General features: G+C 37.7%; 3 protein-coding genes across 6 annotated transcripts in view; 1 reads left to right on the top strand and 2 right to left on the bottom strand.

The window, feature by feature from the left end:
• The window catches only part of gpr158a (G protein-coupled receptor 158a), a 78963-nt gene extending 78467 nt beyond the window's left edge, over positions 1-496 (bottom strand). The window contains exon 1 of one of the 2 annotated variants that reach the window (XM_087789238.1): positions 1-496. This exon is cut by the window's left edge and continues 550 nt beyond it. In XM_087789238.1, coding sequence (XP_087645364.1) covers positions 1-271 — 271 coding nt within the window. In that variant the 5' untranslated portion in view covers positions 272-496. The other variant, XM_087789239.1, reaches the window with a different exon arrangement.
• thnsl1 (threonine synthase like 1) overlaps positions 1-15145 on the bottom strand; it is a 258025-nt gene extending 242880 nt beyond the window's left edge. The window contains exons 1-3 of one of the 2 annotated variants that reach the window (XM_087789254.1): positions 15007-15145; positions 13432-14823; positions 11895-12284 (exon numbers count right to left, since the gene is read on the bottom strand). In XM_087789254.1, the coding sequence (XP_087645380.1) occupies positions 11895-12284; positions 13432-14802 (1761 nt within the window). In that variant the 5' untranslated portion in view covers positions 14803-14823; positions 15007-15145. Of the gene's footprint in view, positions 1-11105; positions 12285-13431; positions 14824-15006 lie in introns of those variants that run through there. The other variant, XM_087789253.1, reaches the window with a different exon arrangement.
• A 393-nt stretch (positions 15146-15538) lies between these two features.
• Positions 15539-20020, top strand: enkur (enkurin, TRPC channel interacting protein). Of its 2 annotated transcripts, none has more exons than XM_087788128.1 (5): positions 15539-15694; positions 17258-17403; positions 17479-17654; positions 18884-19027; positions 19635-20020. In XM_087788128.1, the coding sequence occupies exons 1-5, from the start codon at positions 15609-15611 to the stop codon at positions 19803-19805; spliced, it is 723 nt and encodes a 240-aa protein (XP_087644254.1). In that variant the 5' UTR covers positions 15539-15608; the 3' UTR covers positions 19806-20020. The 2 variants fall into 2 exon arrangements, with proteins under 2 accessions (XP_087644254.1, XP_087644255.1); XM_087788129.1 differs by lacking the exon at positions 15539-15694 and adding an exon at positions 16314-16428.
• The last annotated feature ends 509 nt before the right edge of the window (positions 20021-20529 follow it).

Below are 20529 nucleotides of genomic sequence, written 5' to 3'. Positions count from 1 at the left end.
GCGGCGACCTCCCCCGCAGGGACGTGAGCTCGAACCCGCGGGAGCAGTTGGCGTGCCTCAGGGCGCTCGTGTCGCCGGTGTGCAGAAACGCGGTGACCACCCGCGGGAGAAGCTCCTCCATGTTCTCCGCGGCGGGAGGAGGAGGAGGCGCGCGGAGATGCGCCGGCCGCCAGCGGCGCGTCTCCTCCGCCGCATCCCGCGACCATTCCCCGCGTCTGGGGCTCGATCCCACCACGGAGCCCACGAACAGCAGCAGCCGGAAAACGTCCATCTCGATGGAGGATCCTGGGGACTAAAGCATCGCGGCTTTACTTGGGAGATGTTTCTGGGCTCAGAGATGCGAGGATTTTTTTCTTCCGCAGCTTGTTGATGTTCTCCTCCTCCAAGCTCTCTCCTCCCTCCTCCATAGACTGGGTCCAGGGAAGGAGGAGTAAAAAAGCAGGACTGCTGTGGTGATGTTTAGGTCTTCGGAGGAGTCGGAGAGAGATCCTCACTCGGGTGACAAAAAAAACGCAGTCCGCCCTCTTGCAGAACCACAACAAGTCGTGGAGCAGCTTCTTCTCCTTCAGCTCATAGGACTGAAGGAAGACGCGCCAGTGATCCGCCTTTGGACGATTCTCCTGCCAATCACAGCCGCGCATGGTGGAGCGTTGACACACACGCACACGAGCGCGCACACACACACACGAGCGCGCCAGGTTGTTCTACGATACCGGTGCCGTTTGAGTTCAGCCCGTTTCACGAGCGCTTAAAACATCTGTCGTACTCAATTCCAGTTGATCTAACGGGAAGTTTCGTGGAAAACACAATCATTTAAAAATAATTTAAAATGTTTTATTTTTTTTAAACAGAATATGGACAATTGGCACAACATATTTTCATTTTCTAGCAGATTTCCCTTGAATTTCATTTATAGAACAAAGCGCTTGATTCTAGTATTCTTTTCTTTTCTTAATATTATGTAACGCTGTGACATTACATAAACCCCTGTTTGGAGCCAAGGTCTTAAACAAAAACAAGTCTTTCCTCCAACAATATCTATACTACACACTTATGGCCTTTTAAAAAAATATGTTCTTAGTTGATTTATTTTTTTGAGATAGATTTCTTCTGCCTCAGACTTGAGACTATATATATATGTATATATACATTAAACAATGTATATATTGAGATTGTAATCTCCTTTCTTCTCTACATATGAATATTATCCATCCTTCCATTTCCTGCTGCTTATTACATTTTGGGGTCCATCCATCCATTCTATCCTAGCTTCTTCTGGCGAGAGGCGGGGGACACCCTGGACAGGACTCCAGTTTGTCAACGGGCACACCATGACACTCATTTCCGCCAAGAATTGACTGAACTAAATTGCATGTAAAAATGATTACACATATCTGTGTAACTCTATTTATGAGTTACTAGTTGAGTGAGTCATTCTAACTCCCTCAAACCTTTCCTTAAATTTGTCATGAGTTGCTCCCGTAGTTTCTCTACAGAGATTTACCAAGTCACCATAATTCACTTACAATTTTCCATTAAGGTGCTCCATCTTTTGACCGGGTTTCACTACCTCAACAATGTAGCAACACCCAGAAAGAAACGGTTTTACTTCCACTTGTCATAGACCGTAAAGGAAACAGGAAGTAGACATTTATTGAATATTATCCATCCTTCCATTTCCTGCTGCTAATTACCTTTTGGAGTCCATCCATCCATTCTATCCTAGCTTCTTCTGAAGAGAGGCGGGGGACACCCTGGACAGGACTACAGTTTGTCAACGGGCACACCATGACACTTATTTCCTAAAGAATTGACTGAACTAAATTGCATGTAAAAATGATTAAAACAACAACATTTGAGTGATTCAATATTACTGTGTTGCTGAAACAAATTTTTGATGCCATTTCTAAATACGGAAAAAGGTTTTCCTATTTTAAAATACGTAATGAGATCTCTGTTCATTTTTTTACTTCATCAAATGCATCCCTATATTAACAGAATTGGACACCCAAGCACCTATCTTTAAGATATTTTTGTTATTCCAATGTTCAAACTAATTGACAGACTTGCTAGCTTGGCTAGTTGCTAACAAATCAACCTGCATTAGTTCTTCCACTGCGACGAAGCGAATTTTTTTAATTTTCTCTCTCGATTGCGGTATTTTTCAAGCTCTCTCCTGAGCAAAGGAAGGGTGTATGTGGAGTGGGCACGTCACTCGATGTGGCCTGCAGGCTGCACGCCCTGAAAACAGAGCAAGTGAAGACAGGCGTGACGGAGGGTGACAGCAAGCCGGGGCTGCCATGAATGGTCAATATAAAAACATGTGGGGGAAAAAAACTCCTTGGAAATCTTCCAAACCTTCCCAAACAAGCTCCAAGACCCTGAATCATTGATGAAACAACTGAAATGTACAGAATTGTAGCGGATTTGAATCCTCAGCATGAGCTCTAGTGAATAAAGAATCATGTTTGCAGAGACTTTTTAAATATGAGCAAATTGACAACATAAAGCACAATCAAAAGGTCAACAGGGTTCCGCCCGGGGGCCACATGCAGCCCTTTGCCTCTAATCATGTGGTCCAATGATCATCTAGAAAATGATTCTGAGAGCCTGATGCTTGAATTTTCTTTCCTATTTTCTTGGTACAAATCGATACAAATGTTTTTTTATTAAAGCAATAGTGCAATAGTATTGTTGACAGAGGATTAATGATAACAGGTTGTTTGAAAATATCTTATTTACAATATAATAATGTATTTTGACCTCCACAACAGTACCAGGATTTAACGTGTCTCTGTAGAAAATCAACCATTGCGGGTAAAGGTGACCCGGAGCCCTGAAAAAAATGTTGTTCACCTCAACCCAGAGACAACACAAAGGATACCAAAAACAAACTTGTTTTTTCCGGCCCTTGGTTCACCATGACCCCGAGATAACGCAAGGGTTAAATTGTCCGTTCATTTTTGTGTTCTCCATGCAGGACCAAGTCTCTTATCATCACTCTGTCCAGACCGACTTAAGGGTTAGGGTTGAGGGCAGGGGGCAACACCCATGAATTGTTTTTAGTCAGAAATGGAACTGAGCTCCTGCATTTACACTGTTCTGTCTCTCTTGGATCTGTTCTCAGCCTTTGACACAGTTGATCACCAGATCCTGCTGAGAAGACTGAGGGATGAAGTGGGACTGTCTGGGTCTGTGTTACAGTGGTTCTCATCTAACCTTCCTGGGTGCAGTTTCAGTGTATCTGCCAATCAAATTAGGTCTGAATCAGCGGATCTGTTATGTGGAGTCCCTCAAGGTTCTGTTTTGGGTCCTTTATTATTTTTGCTGTACTTGATTCCCCTGGGTAAAATCATTCAGAGATTTCCTGATGTTTCTTACCACATTTTTGCTGATGACATCCAGCTCTACTGCTCTTTTAAACCAACTGAGCTACAGCGGCTGAGAAGCTTAGTCAACTGTTTGCTAGAAATCAAACACTTTGCAGCCAAATGTGGACAAAACTGAAACTCTGGTTATTGCTCCTGGGTTGAGTCAGTACAGTTTATTTTCATGTCTAAACAAGAAGGAGCTGTCTCGCCTGCAGTTGATACAAAACTCTGCAGCGAGAATTCTGACCTGCTCTAGTAGAAGAACTCACATTTCTCCGGACCTTAAAACTCTTCACTGGCTGCCAGTTTCTTTTAGGATCAACTTTAAAATTCTGGTTCTTACTTTCAGAACTATTCCTGGTCAGACTCCTGATTACATCAGAGATCTGATCCAGCCTTACACCCCAGCTCGGGCTCTGAGGTCTGTGGATCAGAATCTACTGATGGTTCCTGAACACAATTCTGGACCAGAGGAGAGAAATCCTTCCAGGCTGTTGCTCCTAAGCTTTGGATCTTCCTCTCCCTCTGTGTTTGATGATCTACTGACTCCTTCAAGAAACATCTTAAGACATTCTTATTTGTGCAGCTTTTTCCTGATTTTCTGGGACCTCTGTGTTTGTCTTATGAGTCTTGAACTTTTAAAGTATACATTTTAACCATGTATTGTTTTTGATTGTTAAAGCGCTGGACAAAAATTTGGTCCGGGAGAGTCAATCTCTGCAGATGGTTGTGTTTGTGACGTCAGAGCGAAATGTTGTCATTCGATGTTCGAGGTGATTGACAGTCACACCACAGATGGTTCCGCTTCCTTCCTCATCTCTCATGCAGGTGTCGTCACCTGCTCGCTGATTTCCCGCCTGAGGGAAGACGTGATCTCCGACTGTCACACAGACGCTGAGTTTGTCAGTGAGTTTGGCTGAGATGTTGTTGTTTGTTGTTTATCTCAATCAGTTGTTGAGGAAGGAGAGAGCTACAACAACCCACAAGTCGAGGTATTCGTTAGTTGAGCTTCTTTTAAGACTGAAATTATACTTTTTATGCGGAGATGAAGTTGTTGTAAAAGTGGAAAAAGACATTTTTTAATTCAATGCTGCAACATCATAGATCACTGTATTGTATTTTTTATCTTTTCAGCTTTCAGGCTCTTCAAAAAAAGGTATTTCTTCATGGTTGAACATTCATCTAGGCCTTTCAAATCTAGTGACGGGGAAATGATAAATGTTTTTGACATATTTTTCAAGAGAATATTTTTTCATCCTTTATATTTCCTCCATTTTTTAAGTTTATTTTTACCCTTTCGTTTCAGACATTCTTTGGTTTCCTTTAATGTAAGTTGTTAATTGCCATAATAAAGTATCCACAAATTGTATACTTATAATAAAAAGAGGAAACTACTGTTCGTATACAGTAGAGTCTATCTATCTATCTACAGTATATATAATGTTAATCACTCATTAGGTGAGTAAATGTACAAAAAAGGATCATGTAGCAAAATCAAAAACATGTTTTATATCAAAAAAGTTATCTCAAGCGTTTAATTAGTAAGTACGCTTTCATTCATGTGTTAAAACCTTCAATAGTCCATTGAATTGAAAAATAAAAAACGACTAGTTATCCAGTATCCAAAGTTTCTAAATCAAAATCTTTACACATGGTTTTATATAGTTGGATTTTCTTGTATCTTCTATTTAGAATTTTTGTAATTGCAGGTATATTCTTCTTTTCTTTATTTTAATCTTTTTTATATATTGTTTTAGTGTTTATTATAGTTGAATGAATATATATGGTTTCGCTCTATTTCTTATGATGATGGTTAAATATAAAATGTCAAAGAATATATATTTAAATTTAAAAAATGTAGTGAATGTTAACACTGCCTAATATACTAAAGCTGCTTCTGGACAGAATTCATTTGAAGGTTACTTCTTTTTTTATATTCCTCTTTATGTTTTTATTTCAAGATAAGATAAGATAACACTTTATTCATTCCATTGTGTTGAAATGTGTCTCACATTGAATAGAAAGAAAATTAAACTTAACAGGGCAGATTATAGAAAAATAATAATAATGATAAACAGATTATATTATAATATAAACATAAAGAGTATTAAGTTTAAGTCCAATATTGTTTTATTTTTTCATCAAAACAACAACTCAACAGCAAAACAATGAATACGTATGTATTATCCGTTTTATATATATCTTTATTAATTTATGTTTTACCATCAGTTCAATTATAGATCCAAGTTATAACAATTACAATAAATAAATCTTTTTTTAAATCTATGAATATTTACCTTATTTGAATTACTATAATGAAAACCTTGCAAAAATTCTAAAACTGAAACAATTATAAAAAATAACTTGAATGTAAACCATCAATTTATTTTTTAATGCACAGTAATAACAATAATCTTATATTAATGATTAATCCACAGGCAGACCATGGACATGATGGACTCACTTTGCAGATGATTAATTAAAATAAGAGTGTGTGAGAAGCTAAAATACAGCTCTATGTTGGGATGTTAAACAGGACTGGCTGGTATAGATGTGGCCATGAAAAGAGAAGAAACTCGCTCATGCAAGTCGCACAAAAACACTCCTGGTGAAAAGAAGACTGGAGGTTTAGAGGTCAGCTACAAGAACACGGATGGTCAGACATGATCCCGACAACGTTTCAACCTTTATATCCCTTCTTTTTAAAAAAGCCAGCGCCGATATTACGGTTTCAGCTCGCCTGCCTTCCCCTGTAGTTAACCCCTGTCCGTCACCTGTCACTCAAAGCCCCGCAGATTCCCCTGTGACCGAACTCATATCTCATTTCACACAGAAGCATCTCGGGGTCATTGATTTCTCATCCTGTGAGTGAGAAATGGATTGTCGAGCCTCCATCACGGAGAGAAGGCTGGTGGTCACGGCGAGGCACGGAGGTTAAATGTAATCTATTCCCCGGGCCCCTGACGTTATTGTCTTCACCTTGAATTAGGTCTGCTTTGTCTGCTCGCTTATCGAAGACTGTCCAGCCGGAGGGTCTTCATTCAGGCCCTTGTTTGTAGGAAGATGTAAAGTAACGACACACTTGCGTGCGTTACAAAAGAGGTTCAGCTCTTGTCAGACGTTACTTTAGTGACGTACAATAGATGATGGATGTGCTTTGTGTGTGTCGTGTGTTCATTTGCAGGAAACAAGTCTGTTTTAATAAGATTTAAAATGTTACTATTCTATACAAAGGGTAATAAAAAGCGAGGTTTCTATAGACCCTACATTGTTTTGCCAACATTGACATGTATGAAGAACCGTCACCCAAATATTCTAAAATAAAACCATTTGAAAGCAGAGAAGCAGTGGTTTTCTCTTAAATAAAAAACAGATTCACCTGTACATGTGTTAAACGTGTGAGCATCATTCAACTTTAATGACATCTGGAAGGTCAAACAGGATATTTCGACAAGACGAATGACCCTTGACTACTGATGAATTAGTTGTACCAGTCGGACATTTCTAATCTTATTGATGATTTCCACTTCTACTTGATTTTATTTCCATTCCATTTTAATCAATGTAATATTAATATACGTTTATTCTTTTAATTTATTTTGAAATATATTTAATTTATTGCTTGTATTTCCTACTATATATTGTGTTCTACCAGTGGTTTAAAGTCACTAAACTGAATTTCATAACAACACCAGTAGTTCTGATGAAGCAGTGTCTAGTTTTGAGGAATACTTTTTTTATGTTTTAGAGATCAGTAAGTAAGTAAGTTTTATTTCTAAAGCGCCTGTCACAGACCAGGGTCATTTAAGAGCAATACACAGTTAACAAAATCTACAGATTTGAAAACTCTAAAAGACCAAGATAACATAGAGACAAACACAGGAGTCCTAGAAAATTAGGAAAATTCCTGCACAAATAAAAAGGACATAAGATGTTTCTTCAGTCAGTAAACTCCATCAAGATCGTTTCAAAGCTTAGGAGCAACAGCCTGGAAGGAGATTCTGATCCACAGACCTAAGAGCCCGAGCTGGGCTGTAAGTCTGGATCAGATCACTGATGTAAGGAGGAGCCTGACCATGTATAGATCTGAAAGTCAGAACCAGAATTTCAAAATTGATCCTGAAAGAAACTGGCAGCCAGTGAAGAGTTCTCAGGATCGGGAAAATGTGAGTTCTTCTACTAGAGCAGCACAGAATTCTCTGCAGAGTTTTGTATCACAGTTTTTTTTAAGTTGCTGAAGCACGATTTCGAAAATAAGGCCCGTTTTTTCAAAAATTCAAAATTAGATTAAAAACTATACACTACTTTATAAAAATGATTATTTGTTACCACATGGAAACACACACGTGTGTGTTTCCATGTGACTTAATTCTGTCTGGACCAGTAACACACTGCTGTGCTTAACCTAAAACACTTTTACTATTATACTATTATTCTACTCCTTAATTATTTGAGTAATGTAAGTGAACTACACAGAGAAAGTAAAAATATTCATTACTAACAATTCCCTAAATACAAAACAAGACCAATGCTGAAGAGTGATGGAAATATAATTTATTTATCTAAATCATGCTACAACAGTACTATGCATAATAAATAAATAAAAAAAATTAAAAAATAAACACTTACTCGTTCCACTGTTGTAGTGGACAGGTGAACTCACCTGCTGCCTTTTTGTAGTGCTTGAACCTGATTGGTGTCTCTACAATTAAGCAATCATGTGTTGGTGCATTTGAGGGTTGTGTTTAACCAATTGGATCATGAGTGAGGTCATTTGAAAGTCAGTGCTTTGGAATTTGAAAGGAAGTGACATCATGATATGCATCTGTGTCTAATGTATATAAGTGTGTTTAGTGTTTTGCAATTTACTGTGTGCAGTCATTTGCAAAAGAAGTGTGAAGCTGAGATTGTGTTTATAGTTGTGCTAAACTGGTTATGAGTATAAGGTTTTTATAATTTGTGTACGACTTTTGATTTGAGTGTTTATGCAATCCAAAAAAACTGTAACTGCAGGCGAGACAGCTCCTTCTTGTTTAAACACCAAATTAAACTGTTACAATAGTCCATACGAGTTAAAAAAACAAACAATGTGAGGTTTAAAAATGTAGCTGTTGAAACTATTAGATTATAAAGGAGACAGTACAATCTATGGGCTTTATCAACTCATCACTACAGAAAGAAAAGGTGTAAGGGTAAAATGATGGTCAAGATTAGAGCTCCACAGTTTGTTAAAGACAAGACCGCTTTATGATAAATACCTCCAACATGAAGGTTTTCTTAACTTAACGTTTGTATTCTCACAAAAACATGTTTACAACAGGCTTAGAAATAGAGGATTTGAATAGATCCACATTCCTTTTCAAGGACTATTGAAAGAGAATTTTAATGCCAAATCTTATTGCCATAGTGTGTGCTGTTCAAACGAGTTCCGGAACACTATTGCCTCCTCCTGTCCCAATAAACTGCTTAAAACAATACTAATAAGTATTAATGTGCTAATGAAGCAGTGTCATGTTGTTTAGAAGTCAGTAGGTGGCGCCATCAGTTTAAAAAGGATGTTATGTTTCATTAGAATAGTTGTTCAAAAACAAAGGAAAATACTGCAGAGTGCCATCTAGTGGACTCTGAAAATAATGACACTGCTTCATGTAGCTTCTTCAGGCCATCACTAATAATATGTAGTGGTGGGTTGATGAGGCCTCGTGAAACAGTTGATGAGGTATCATCATACAGTTTATTTTAGTACATCTAGTGGTCTTTTATTTAGAATCATTAGTTTTGATTAGTGATGGGTTGATGAGACAGCATGATACAGCATCAGTTGTTTGATGCTGTATCATGATACAGTGTCTTGAAAGTGGCCTTTTAAAATCAAGACACTGCATCATGATACATCATCAAACAACTGATGCTGTATCATGATGTCTCATCAACCCATCACTAGTGATTTACTATTTCAATTCATTTGAAATGCGAGTGCCATCTAGTGGCCTTTCAGATTTAAGGAAGTGCATCATGATACAGCTGATACTGTATCATGAAGCCTCATCAATCCATCACTAGGGATTTACTATTTGAATTAAATCTGGCATCATTTTCAAACAGACAGTGCCATCTAGTGGCCTTTCAGATTTAAGGAATACATCCCGATACAGATGATACTGTATCATGAAGCCTCGTCAATCCATTACTAGCATTATTTGCTAACAATAGTTAGGTGATTTAATACAGCGACAGACCGTCTGTTTACAAGCACCACCATTAAAATCATAAAAAATAAAGACAATATTTTAGATCATGAAAATAAATGTACAAATAAAAAACAGGTTCTATCAGATCTGTAAAATGAGGTTCTAAAAACATCTACAGGAGTGAGAGAAGATATTTACGATCCTTTATCTTCTCAAACTAGTTTCCGACCATCTATCTCCACACCTACGATATTGAGATGAACATTTTCATCTGGAGGAAGAAAGTGATCTTGTCCTTTCCGTCCTCGCCTCACTCTTATTCATCACGCCTGCTGGCAGACGTGGCGAGGAAGAGGGAGAATGATGCAGCTTGGCGAGGAGGAGGGAGGCTGAGCCAGCTGTTGCTCACAAGCAACGGGTGCACGGCTGGACGAGCACAGATAATTGCAGGTACCAGCCTGTTCCCATCTCCTTAATGTGAACCTGCAGCATAATGGACGCTGCTCTTGAACAGAGAGAGACTTTATTGCATCAGAAGAAAGCGTTTGAACCGTTCTTCAATATATTACGTGTTAAATATGTCACCGGGAGAGCAGTTTGGAATATATAAATATGGATTTAAAAAATATTTTAAGTAAAATACAGAAATGTATTTAAATACAAAAAGGAGGAAAACATGAACAGAAATAAAAGTACACAAATAAATGTAAATAAATATATATACACTTTTATTTTCCCGTATGTATTTTTCGAATTGTGGCTCTAGTGGTATTCCATAAAGTACCACGTTCAGAATCCTAATCTTAAAATTGATGAGGAACACTGACATCTAGTGGTGAAGTGGGTGGGTGTAGTGTCTTCACAACTCTAAATATAAACCAGATATTCTCTGGGGCTTCAATTCATCCACCAGAGAGAATGTTTCAGACTTCAGTGACAGTAAAGAGATGTATTTTTAGTCAGAACTGTCAGACTGGACCGCAAAACAAATCTCACCTGATAACGACTGTGGATGAACGGAGTTGCTGTTGTTTAAATGATCTGAATATGTTTATTTTAAGTTATGCAATCTGCTTTTCCAATGAAAACATGATACGAACGAAACTTTATTAGATTTTATGGATACACCTTGTACTTAAAACTGTTATAGAATTTTATAAATAATTATTATTATAAGCAAAGACGATGATCAACTATAATTAACAAAGAATCTGTTCAGTGAAAAATAAAAATAAGAAAATACATGCTTTTCACTCTGCTCCTGAAATAAAGACAAATCAAAAGTTTAAATTGAATACTGATAAAGACAAATGAGCAAACTTGGGGCTCACAGGCCATTATTCGGCCAGTGAGATGATATTCTGTAGCCGTGATTATGTAGTTACGATGGAACCAGCACATTGTACTATAAATATTGTAAACAAATATTAAAAAATATATATATAAATACAATTTGGATCAAAGTAAACAGTTGAATTTGAGACCCCTGGTTTAGAGAGTCAGGAAGTCAAAAATGCTGGTGCTTACTAGAAAGAACCAAAAATGAGTGTATCAGAAGAACTTGCTGAGACATTTGGAAAGAAAGTAATGGACACGTAGAGAGAAAAGACAATTTGAGAGACAGTTGAAGACATCCGGTGGGATTTACGGAGGTTAAGAGGATAAGAGTGAATGAAGGAAGACAGAACACAGTGGATGACCTGATGCTAAAAACCTAACAATGTGTCAAAATAGAATAATCGATAAAGACAAAAACAAAAGTCATTTTAAAGCAAAACATATATTGAAGTTGAATAAAAGCGCTTTTATTCACTCTAAAATTTCACAAATAAAATAATCATTCAATCTTACTGCATTATTAGCTCTTAATGGTTCGATTTTTATTTTCTCAGGAGAAGATCCAGCACTTTCTTTCAAGTCACATGACTCTCAGAAAAGAGTCTTGTATCATTCGCTCCACTTCTTCCACCAGAGTTTCATAATCTGCTTCACATGCCGTGTGTCTGCGCCTGCTTCTCTGCTCCAGACATTTCATCATGTTCCGGTGAGGCTCCGGTCCGGATGCAGCTGACTGCAACACGGTCAGCTGTTCCACGGGATCTTCTGGAACCTTCTGGGATTTGAGAGCTTCCAACACAGCGGGGGCAAACTTTCCATAGTGAGCGGTGGAGCAGAGCACCACGGGGCAGGAGCCGTCCTGCAGCCTGTCGCTCACCACCTTCGCCACGGCCGTGTGCGTGTCCATGATGTAGCCCGTCTGTGAGTGGACGCCGTGGATGGCGGACAGGCAGTCGTCCTCGGAGCACCAACCGGCGCTCACCTCCCGACGTACCTTCCCAAGCAGAGACTCCGGCAGCTGGAAATGTTGGTTTCGATCTAAACTGGTGTACAGAGATCGAACCAGGCGTCCGTCGCCGTCTGAGATGTGGTGGATGAGTCGCTCCAGGTTTGAGGACTTGAGAATGTCTATCGCAGGTGAGTGAGAGGTCATGAGACGGCGCCCCCTCAGGTCGTAACTGCCCGTGTTGATGAAGTCAGAGATGATGCAGTTGTGGTTGGAGGAGCAGATGATTTTTCTAACAGGGACGCCCATCTGCTTGGCGTAAAAAGCCGACAAAGCATTACCGAAGTTACCTGTCGGGATGGAGACGTCGACGGGATCCCCGAACTGGATCACACCATCTCTGCAGAGCTGGAGGTAGGCTGTGGAGTGATATACCACCTGTGGGGGGCCAGAGTTCCAGAAATATTAATACGATGAAGTGACTCAAAGTTGATGTCATTTCCTGCTCCAGCTAGATCTTGCATTTAAATACTGTTTTAAACTATAAAGATTTAAAATTAGGTCTGTATCTGATTTTCAATTACTTTTTAAAACACACCTTTATAGAATGGCTTTTTGTGTTATGTCGCCTTCTAACTAATGACAGGATTAACTAATGGGCTTTCACTGTATTTTAATTGATCAATTCTAATATAGTATTTTACTAACTAAACCAAATACATCTTGTGTTTTATCTTATTGTCATTACTATTGTGTTCTTTTCAATCTACTGTTCCATTTCAATATGAATCATGTTTGTTTTTATGTAAACCCCCTTAGACACTAAACATCTGAAATGTTTTATATAATTACAATTATTATCATTATTATTATGGCTCTTTACTTCTCTTGCATTGATGTATTTGCTGTAGTTGGACAGTGACCATTAAGCCAAACATTTCCTCTCTGTAACACATAATAGAACTGTAAATATTAAGTTATATCTTCTTAATGTCATGTAAAATGCAATAAACTAAATTGCAAACCTGCTAGCTAATATAGTGGCTAACAGTGTTAGCTGCAGAGACATTATGAGTTTAAATTCACAACTTCCTATACCTATAGATGTATATTTTGTTAAGATTGGAAACTCAATTAACTCTCCCAATAAATAAACTATTAATATCATTTTTTATGACAGTATGAGAGAGTTTGCTAATATGCTAAGTATACAAAAAAATTCTTAAAACCTTTATTTATTATTACTAGTTATATGGCAAATGTTGTATATATTTAAAAATAAATACATATATATAGGAACAATTGTTATTATTTACAAAGACAATATGTGTTACATTAAACATATTTTTAATTTAAATATCACAATTAATTAGTTTTTTAATAGAACAGTTTGACAGTCATTTAGAATAAAAATTGAAAAAATGTTGGCAGCTGTTACTTTTCTAGCCTCTAAGCTCATTATTGTCAGCAGAATGGTGTTGAGTTGTAGTGATGCAATATCAAGTGAACTGCAAATCAATTTCAAATTGTGGTAGAGCTAAAAAAAAATCCAAAACCATCTTCAAGTTCCTCATCATCTACTGACCTGTGGTAGCAAACGTGCCCAGTTGATGGAGTTGGCGGTGCTGAGGACTGTCCCATACTCGACAGCGAGGTGACCCGTCAGCCCGGACTCTCCAAACATCCTTTTGATCGACCTCTGACAGAAGTCAAAGTCCGACTTCACGCTGACAGCCCTGGCGTTCCCCTCGTTGAAGCTCTTCATCTGGATCTTCTGGATCTCGCTCACGCCTTCCTCCGGGAAAAACACCAGAACTCCTGTTTTGTGTCTGTCGACACCACGGAGGCTCCCGAAGCCGCTGAGCACTGCGCTTCCTGTGTCTCCGGATGTGGCCACTAGGATGAGATAGTTGCACGTGGGTGGGAGACAATACGCGAAAAGCTGCGGCATGAGCTGCAGGGCCAGATCCTTGAAGGATGCAGTGGGTCCATGAAAAAGCTCCTGGACGTACTGAGCTCCAATCAGGTGTTTGACAGGTGCGATGGCCTCGCTGGCAAAGTTGGACCCATATGCTTTAAACACCATCTCCCTTAGATCAGTTGGAGTTATTTCCTTCGGATGGATGCACTTTTCAAGTATCACCAAGGCCTGTTCAGGGTACGGCATCTCCGCCAGTCTCAGCCATTCACCGCTGTCAATCCTCGGGAAGCTGTTTTGGGGAACGTAGAGACCTCCGTCTGGAGCTAGACCTTCCACAACGACGTCACTAAAGTAGGTTTTTCTACAAGTTGGTCCTTCACATCTGGTTGACACGTACGTCTCTTCAGATTCATATCTCTCCACAGACTTCAACACCTTCTCTGCCACGTCTTCCACAGTGTCTGCCTTTCCACACAACACCCGGATATCAAGCCATTTCTCATAAAACTGCTTCCGGTAGAGTAGGATGTCCTTCATGGAGACCCCTGCCTCTTGTCCCACTATTCTATTCACTTTCATCCTGGATAGTCTTTGCATGATGTCCTCACTGTCTACATCCAAATACACAACAAATCCCGTCTGTCTGAGCTGCTCCATGGTTTCAGTGTGAAGAGGGTTGGATCCAGTAAGGGAGACGACACATCCAGAGACAGAGAAGTTGCACAGAACTTGACCTTCCTCCTCCAGGAAACGCTCACCGCCCACTGAGGCCAACTTGGCTGAGACTGGCATCTTCCATGTCGTTTCCAAGACATCGTCGTCGATGTCAACGACAGGAAGTCCTAGCCTTTGAGCCACTATCTTCCCCACAGTCGTCTTCCCAGATCCCGGTGGACCCATGAGGACAATATTCCTGTCTCGGTTGAGTCTTGGGGCAGCAACATGTGTTGAAAAACATGACTTTGATTTTAAAAATGAATTGTGGAAACATCTAGCTGCCCTCATTGCCACCAGTCTGGCACTTAATGAAGCCATTTAGAAGAGGATACAGTTCACCTGATGAAAATAAATGAAAAATTAATGTTAACTTCTAACATATGGTTGTTGTTTAAATGCAGTATTTGTGTATTTGCGATATGCATAGCTATGCACACGTGATCGTCCTACATCTAAGCGAAAGCAATATATCTATAAATGTTACGCATAAATCAACTTCCAAAATAAGGAATTGTTACTTACAACATGTATTTTAAAGTTTTCCCAAACTAAGGCTTGTGTGTAATATCAAGAAGTTCCGGGTTTCTTAACAAAACCTCATTTTAAGTTGCTTAAAACGATCAACAAGGCACATGTCTTTCTTATCATTTGTAAACAAACCTGGGACTCATGTAGATGACGTCACATCCGGAGTGATAGAAAGCGTGGCTGTCATTTTTTAATGGTAATAACTTTAAGCTATTCAATTGTTTTGATTTTTGATTCGTTTTTTGATGGCAGAATTGTTTATTCTTTTTATTTCATTTTTCTACAACCGCAAAGCAGAATTTTGCATTTATTAAAACGGCTACTATGCAAATGAAATACACATTAAACTGGAAACATTTTTTTAGTTTGCTTTTAACTTTAATTAACATGTATTGATATCGAGAGAGATGTTTGTAGGCTAAAAAGCAAACGTGTATTTTCCCCGATGTTATTCTTTCTGACTGCTCTTGAACGCAACAGTCTCTTAGCAACGGGTAAACTAACAAATCACACGGGACTTGTTCGCTCTCTTCAAAAAAAAGTCCCTCAATTTTGTTTGTCTGTGAACTTATTTATTGTACTTTTTCGAAGGCAGCATGTCTGAAGGCAACTTATTCCAACAAGAAAGCGTGTACCAATATCTAGTAGAGGAGGAAGATGACGTTTCAGAGTCAACACTGTGGTAAATATTGAAGTTCATTATTAATGTTATCTTCTTTTAAATAGAGTTTATTTACAGTTATTAAAAAAAATGTAAGATTGTAAAAAAAATGTAGGCAGCTGTTTCAACTATACTTTATTCTGAAATATGGATTATGGTAACAAAGGCTTAAAAATGTTGCTTAGTTTTTTGTGGAGTTATGTCAAATCCTGTGCAATTTAAGAAAATGGATTCGTTCTGGTTCAAGTATCTTTTGTGAACACGAAGTGGACCCAGAACAAACCACCAGAAAATAGGGAAACTGAGGAATAAAACATTAAGACAACAATAAAGTCAATATTAATTCAGCAATTAATCTAATTGCACTTCTACAAAACATTTTACATCAATTCAATTAAAGCTTTTCTGTTGCCGGCGTGTATTTTTCACGGATTTTAAAAACCAAATCATCTTTCAATCCACTTTATCTTAAATCTTATGACGTCATCACTGTCTTTAAAAAAACATCTTGATGCGTCCTTTGATGTCAACTTATTTCACATAGTTATATTTCTCCACTTACCTTTGATGTTCAATTTATAAGAGTACATCTAAAATTAGAAGCATCATCTGAATTTGGAAGACGTCTGGTCGCCTCACGCACCTGTTTAAAATTATAATCCTCTCAAAAATACATTTTAGGACGAGGATCCTGTTCAGTGATTCAAAACTAGAATGGACTCGGAAGAAGAAGAGTTTTATGAAAAACCACCAAGGTAGAGTCTGATGTAATAGTTTGGCTGAAGGTTTAGCTGTGGAGAGTGAGATTAGTGATGACATGACCTCTGAGCTAAACTTAAGAAACTGAAATCCAACAAGTATGTTTATCCTATTATAATTTAAAAAGGCCAACTGTCTTAGTTTATGATATTAAAATAAAACAAAGCCTGAATCACTTGTTTAAAATGTAATTTAATGTGGAAAAAAATGTGCTTATACAGTTTCTAAAATAATTTCTTAATACAATAAACTAACACCACTGTATATAAGCAATTTTGTTAATTTTGATAACCAGTTTTGTCTTTTAAGTAGGTGAATATGACCTAAACTAAGTATTTTTGAGTGAATTCTTAAAGACTTTAAAAGAATAAATTGATTATTCATTAATAATGTAATAATAAATATTATAACAATATTTTTTTAAGTTATTTTTCAAGTTATATTTAAATAAAAGTCTATGAAATGAAATAATATACAAAATATTCCAGATTGTTTTCTTTTCTTTTTATGGCATTTTTACAATTGTTTTTTTTGTTTCTAGTTGGAACTTGTAAGTTCAGTTGTTAGACCCCTTTTTCCATGGCTCCTCTTTATTTTGACTCCACTGTTCCTCACAACAGTCACAGAAAAAATGAGGCTCCGTAGGAAATTTCACACCTAACCCATTTAAAGTGAAAGACTTTCTGTTGTAACGCCAAGAGATTAGGAAAAGGTTGTAATGTTGAATTAAGAGTTTAGAGCCAAAAAGAAAACCGTTCGACCAGGTATTGAGTTTTAATCTTATTTTGTGGTAAACGTATATTTTGGTTCTCTGTGTGGTTGAAGGTACATGTCCAAGTACCGGCCTCAAGTCCTCGAGGAAACCCGGCTGAGTAAAAGTCCAATGAAAACGATGGGACCGTTGAAAGTCGACGCCCCGTCTCCCGATAAATTCCTCAAAAAGCATTCGAAGGAGCCGAAACTGCCTGGAAGTGAGTTTCTCACACGAAAAACAATGTGAAGATGATGTTGTCTCTCACACGGTTGCTACTGTTTCCTCGCCTCAGACACTCTTGTGGAGGGTCAGCGTATCCACGTTCTCAGGAAGCCTCCAGTGCCGGGGAGGAAGGAGAAACCAATCATGGGCATCCAAAGCGGCACAAACTTCATCAAAACCAACACTATAGTCGTGCCCCGGACCATGTACAGAGCCATGCAGGCTCGCAGCTACAAGAAGAAGAAGGTAGAAGGATCAAAACTAAACCTTCGCTCATCCATTAATAACAGAGAGTGTAGAGCAGGGGTGTAAAACTGGTTTTCACCAGGGGCCACATCATCATAATGGCTCCCCTCAAAGGGCCAGATGTAACTTATAAATGTAACTAAATGTAAGCTAATGTAAAATAAATCTAACTACTCCTTAATGTTAAATGACTTTGAATTTATTACTTGAGAGGGGGCATAACTACTATAAAACCAACAATTGTGAGCTGCTAAAAACATGTGTGATGTAGCATTTTACAATTAAATAAAAATGGCTGCACACAGCCTTGCATGTGGTGCACTAAATAAGATATATAAGGTAAGGCAGGCGGGCCACATAAAATCACATGGCGGGCCACATTTGGCCCGCGGGCCTTGAGTTTGACACATATGGTGTAGAGAGACAGAAAGATGGAGCTATCATTGTCTTTGTTAGTAGTTTTGATCAAACGTTGATGTCTAATACATATCTGGGCCCTTAGACTCTTTTTAGAAAATCCCATGAGGTCAAAATAATACTATAAAACTGACCATTCAAACATGTTTTTCATGCTTATCCAGTAATTATACTAGTTTTACTAGTTGTGTGTACTAGTTCACTTCTGCTAGTTAACTTCTGATAGTTAATTTCTGCATTTCATTTGTTAGATCTTTAGTTGAAAAGCTTTTTTATTTGTCTTTTCTATGGGCATTGGTTTCATATTTTGTCTTTTTATATAATCCTTTAAAAATTAAATGTATACGCAATCAACTATTACCCTCTATTTTTGCATTTTTATTTTATTATTGTTTAATATATAAAATGTACCATGTTTTGTTCTTGAGAATAATTTAATAAAATTAAGTTGAAAATGAATAATATAGAATTGAACTAAAACTATTGTTTATTGTAGAATGTTTTTATTTTATTTTTATTTTATTTTATTTTATTTTATTTTATTTTTTTAAGTTTTCCCAACATGTTCAATTCTTTGTTGGTCCATTATAGTAGCTTTTTCCTACAAAATAGCCCAGGAGGAAATGTAACGTCCCACCCATCTAATTTACAATAGAATGTTTCTTTTGGTAGACAATGTGGAAGCCTTTTGTTGACATTGCGGCAATTTTGTTTTCACTAAAACGTGTAAAATTGTGTTGTCACTATCAGATGTAGTGTCTCTTGTAAGGACGCAAGGCCGGAGAAGATTAATGGAGTCTTTTGATGAACAGGATTACGGAGCCGTCCCCGTCTACCTGGTGAAGCGTAAGGGTGAATATGAGAAGGCTCAGGAGGAGTACGAGGAGGAGCTGAGAAGGAAGGAGGCGGCGGCATCCAAACACCTGTCTAAAGAAGAGAAGGAGGCCATTTTAGAGGTACCTGAAGTCCCGTACTGTGATAGTAATCTGGCTATCTAGTGATGGGTTGATGAAGCTTCATGAAGCTGTGTCCTGGTTTGTTGGAGTCCACTAGATGTCACTCTCTGCTTTATCTTGTCTGTTGAAACCTCACATCATTTTTAAACAGAGGGCAGTACCTACTCTGTTTGTATATAGGAATCGGAAATGGCTTCAGGAATCTTCACTATCAATATAACTATTACTTAAAATAAAAAATAATATAACAAATGATTAAATTACATTGAAATATTAAACAATCAAAAAAAATTTAAATATGAATAACGTACAAAATAAAAATACAAAACAAAAATATTAAATAAATATAGATGAATGATGTTAAAATTGATTTTAAATATAAAAAAAAACTCAATATGTTCAAGCTTACACACAAAGACATATAATAAGGCTGAGTAATGAGTTCAACTGAGCAGCAAGTGTCATAATGTGCCAGATATTGATCTCAAATTATTCACAAAAGAGTGAGAGATTCTTCAAATAATTGGCGTCTAGAATGTCATACATACCAATTCTTTATTTTAGAATCAAGTTTGAAACTGATCTTTCATCATTCTTCTTGATCCAGGGTCTAAAGAAAAACTGGTCCACTCTGCACCACGAGTACCAGCGTCTGCCCTTCATCATCTGCACCATGGTGCGGCAGAAGCGCAAGGAGGAGCTGGAGAATCAGCTGGACCAGCTGGAGAAGGACATCAGCCTCCTGGAGAGATTCACCACCATCTACATCACCGACTGAACCACTCAGGATCATGTTTGTTAGACCTGAGGGAACCATTGTTAAAGATTAGGTTGAACGTTGGAATACCTTTTTGAGTAGCCAGAATAAATTCTGAATGATACAAACCCTCGAACAATCAGACTTACTGAATTAGTAAATCTGTCTATTATATGAAGTGAAATTCTACTCAGTATTTTATTCACAGTGTTCCCAAATAAAGCTGCAGCTCCTCACTTAAGTGTTTTTTTCTTCTTCTCAAATTCCTGCTATGATCTTTGAGATTAACATGTCAGAGGTAGTGGTGTGCTGATGAAGCTTCATGAAGCAGTGTCATGTTGTCCAGAGGTCAGTAGGTGGCGCCACCAGTTAAAAAAAAAAAATAATAATAATAATCTCTATTTATATAGCGCCTATAATGTGATTTTTTATTAGAACAGTTGTTCAAAACAAAGGAAAATAGTGCAGAGACCGCCATCTAGTGGACTCTGAAAATAATGACACTGATTCATGAAGCATCATCAGACCATCAGTAGTGCCAAAATGAGTCCTTTTATGCCTAATGATGTTATTTGCCACTTTTGTTTTCACCAAAAGTCCATTAAAAAAAACAAAAACCTGATGGATGTTTTAAAATAAGCAGCAAAAATAATAAATTCAATATGTATTAGAGGTAATTAACAAAATTAGGCAAGAATAAACTAATTATTACGATTTAATATATATATTTTTTATTCATTTATTT

This window comes from Callionymus lyra, chromosome 4 (genome assembly GCF_982586985.1).
Source record: "Callionymus lyra chromosome 4, fCalLyr1.hap1.1, whole genome shotgun sequence".
Classification (NCBI taxonomy): domain Eukaryota; kingdom Metazoa; phylum Chordata; class Actinopteri; order Syngnathiformes; family Callionymidae; genus Callionymus; species Callionymus lyra.
This window is presented reverse-complemented; position numbering and strand designations above follow the sequence as displayed.

Bases quoted from the DNA above. Each gene is read 5' to 3' on its own strand.
- enkur (XM_087788128.1), top strand. From the start codon at position 15,609: ATGTCTGAAGGCAACTTATTCCAACAAGAAAGCGTGTACCAATATCTA. The intron at 15,695-17,257 runs GTAAATATTGAA...GTGTGGTTGAAG, and splicing joins GTTTCAGAGTCAACACTGTG to GTACATGTCCAAGTACCGGC. The intron at 17,655-18,883 runs GTAGAAGGATCA...TTTGATGAACAG, and splicing joins GCAGCTACAAGAAGAAGAAG to GATTACGGAGCCGTCCCCGT.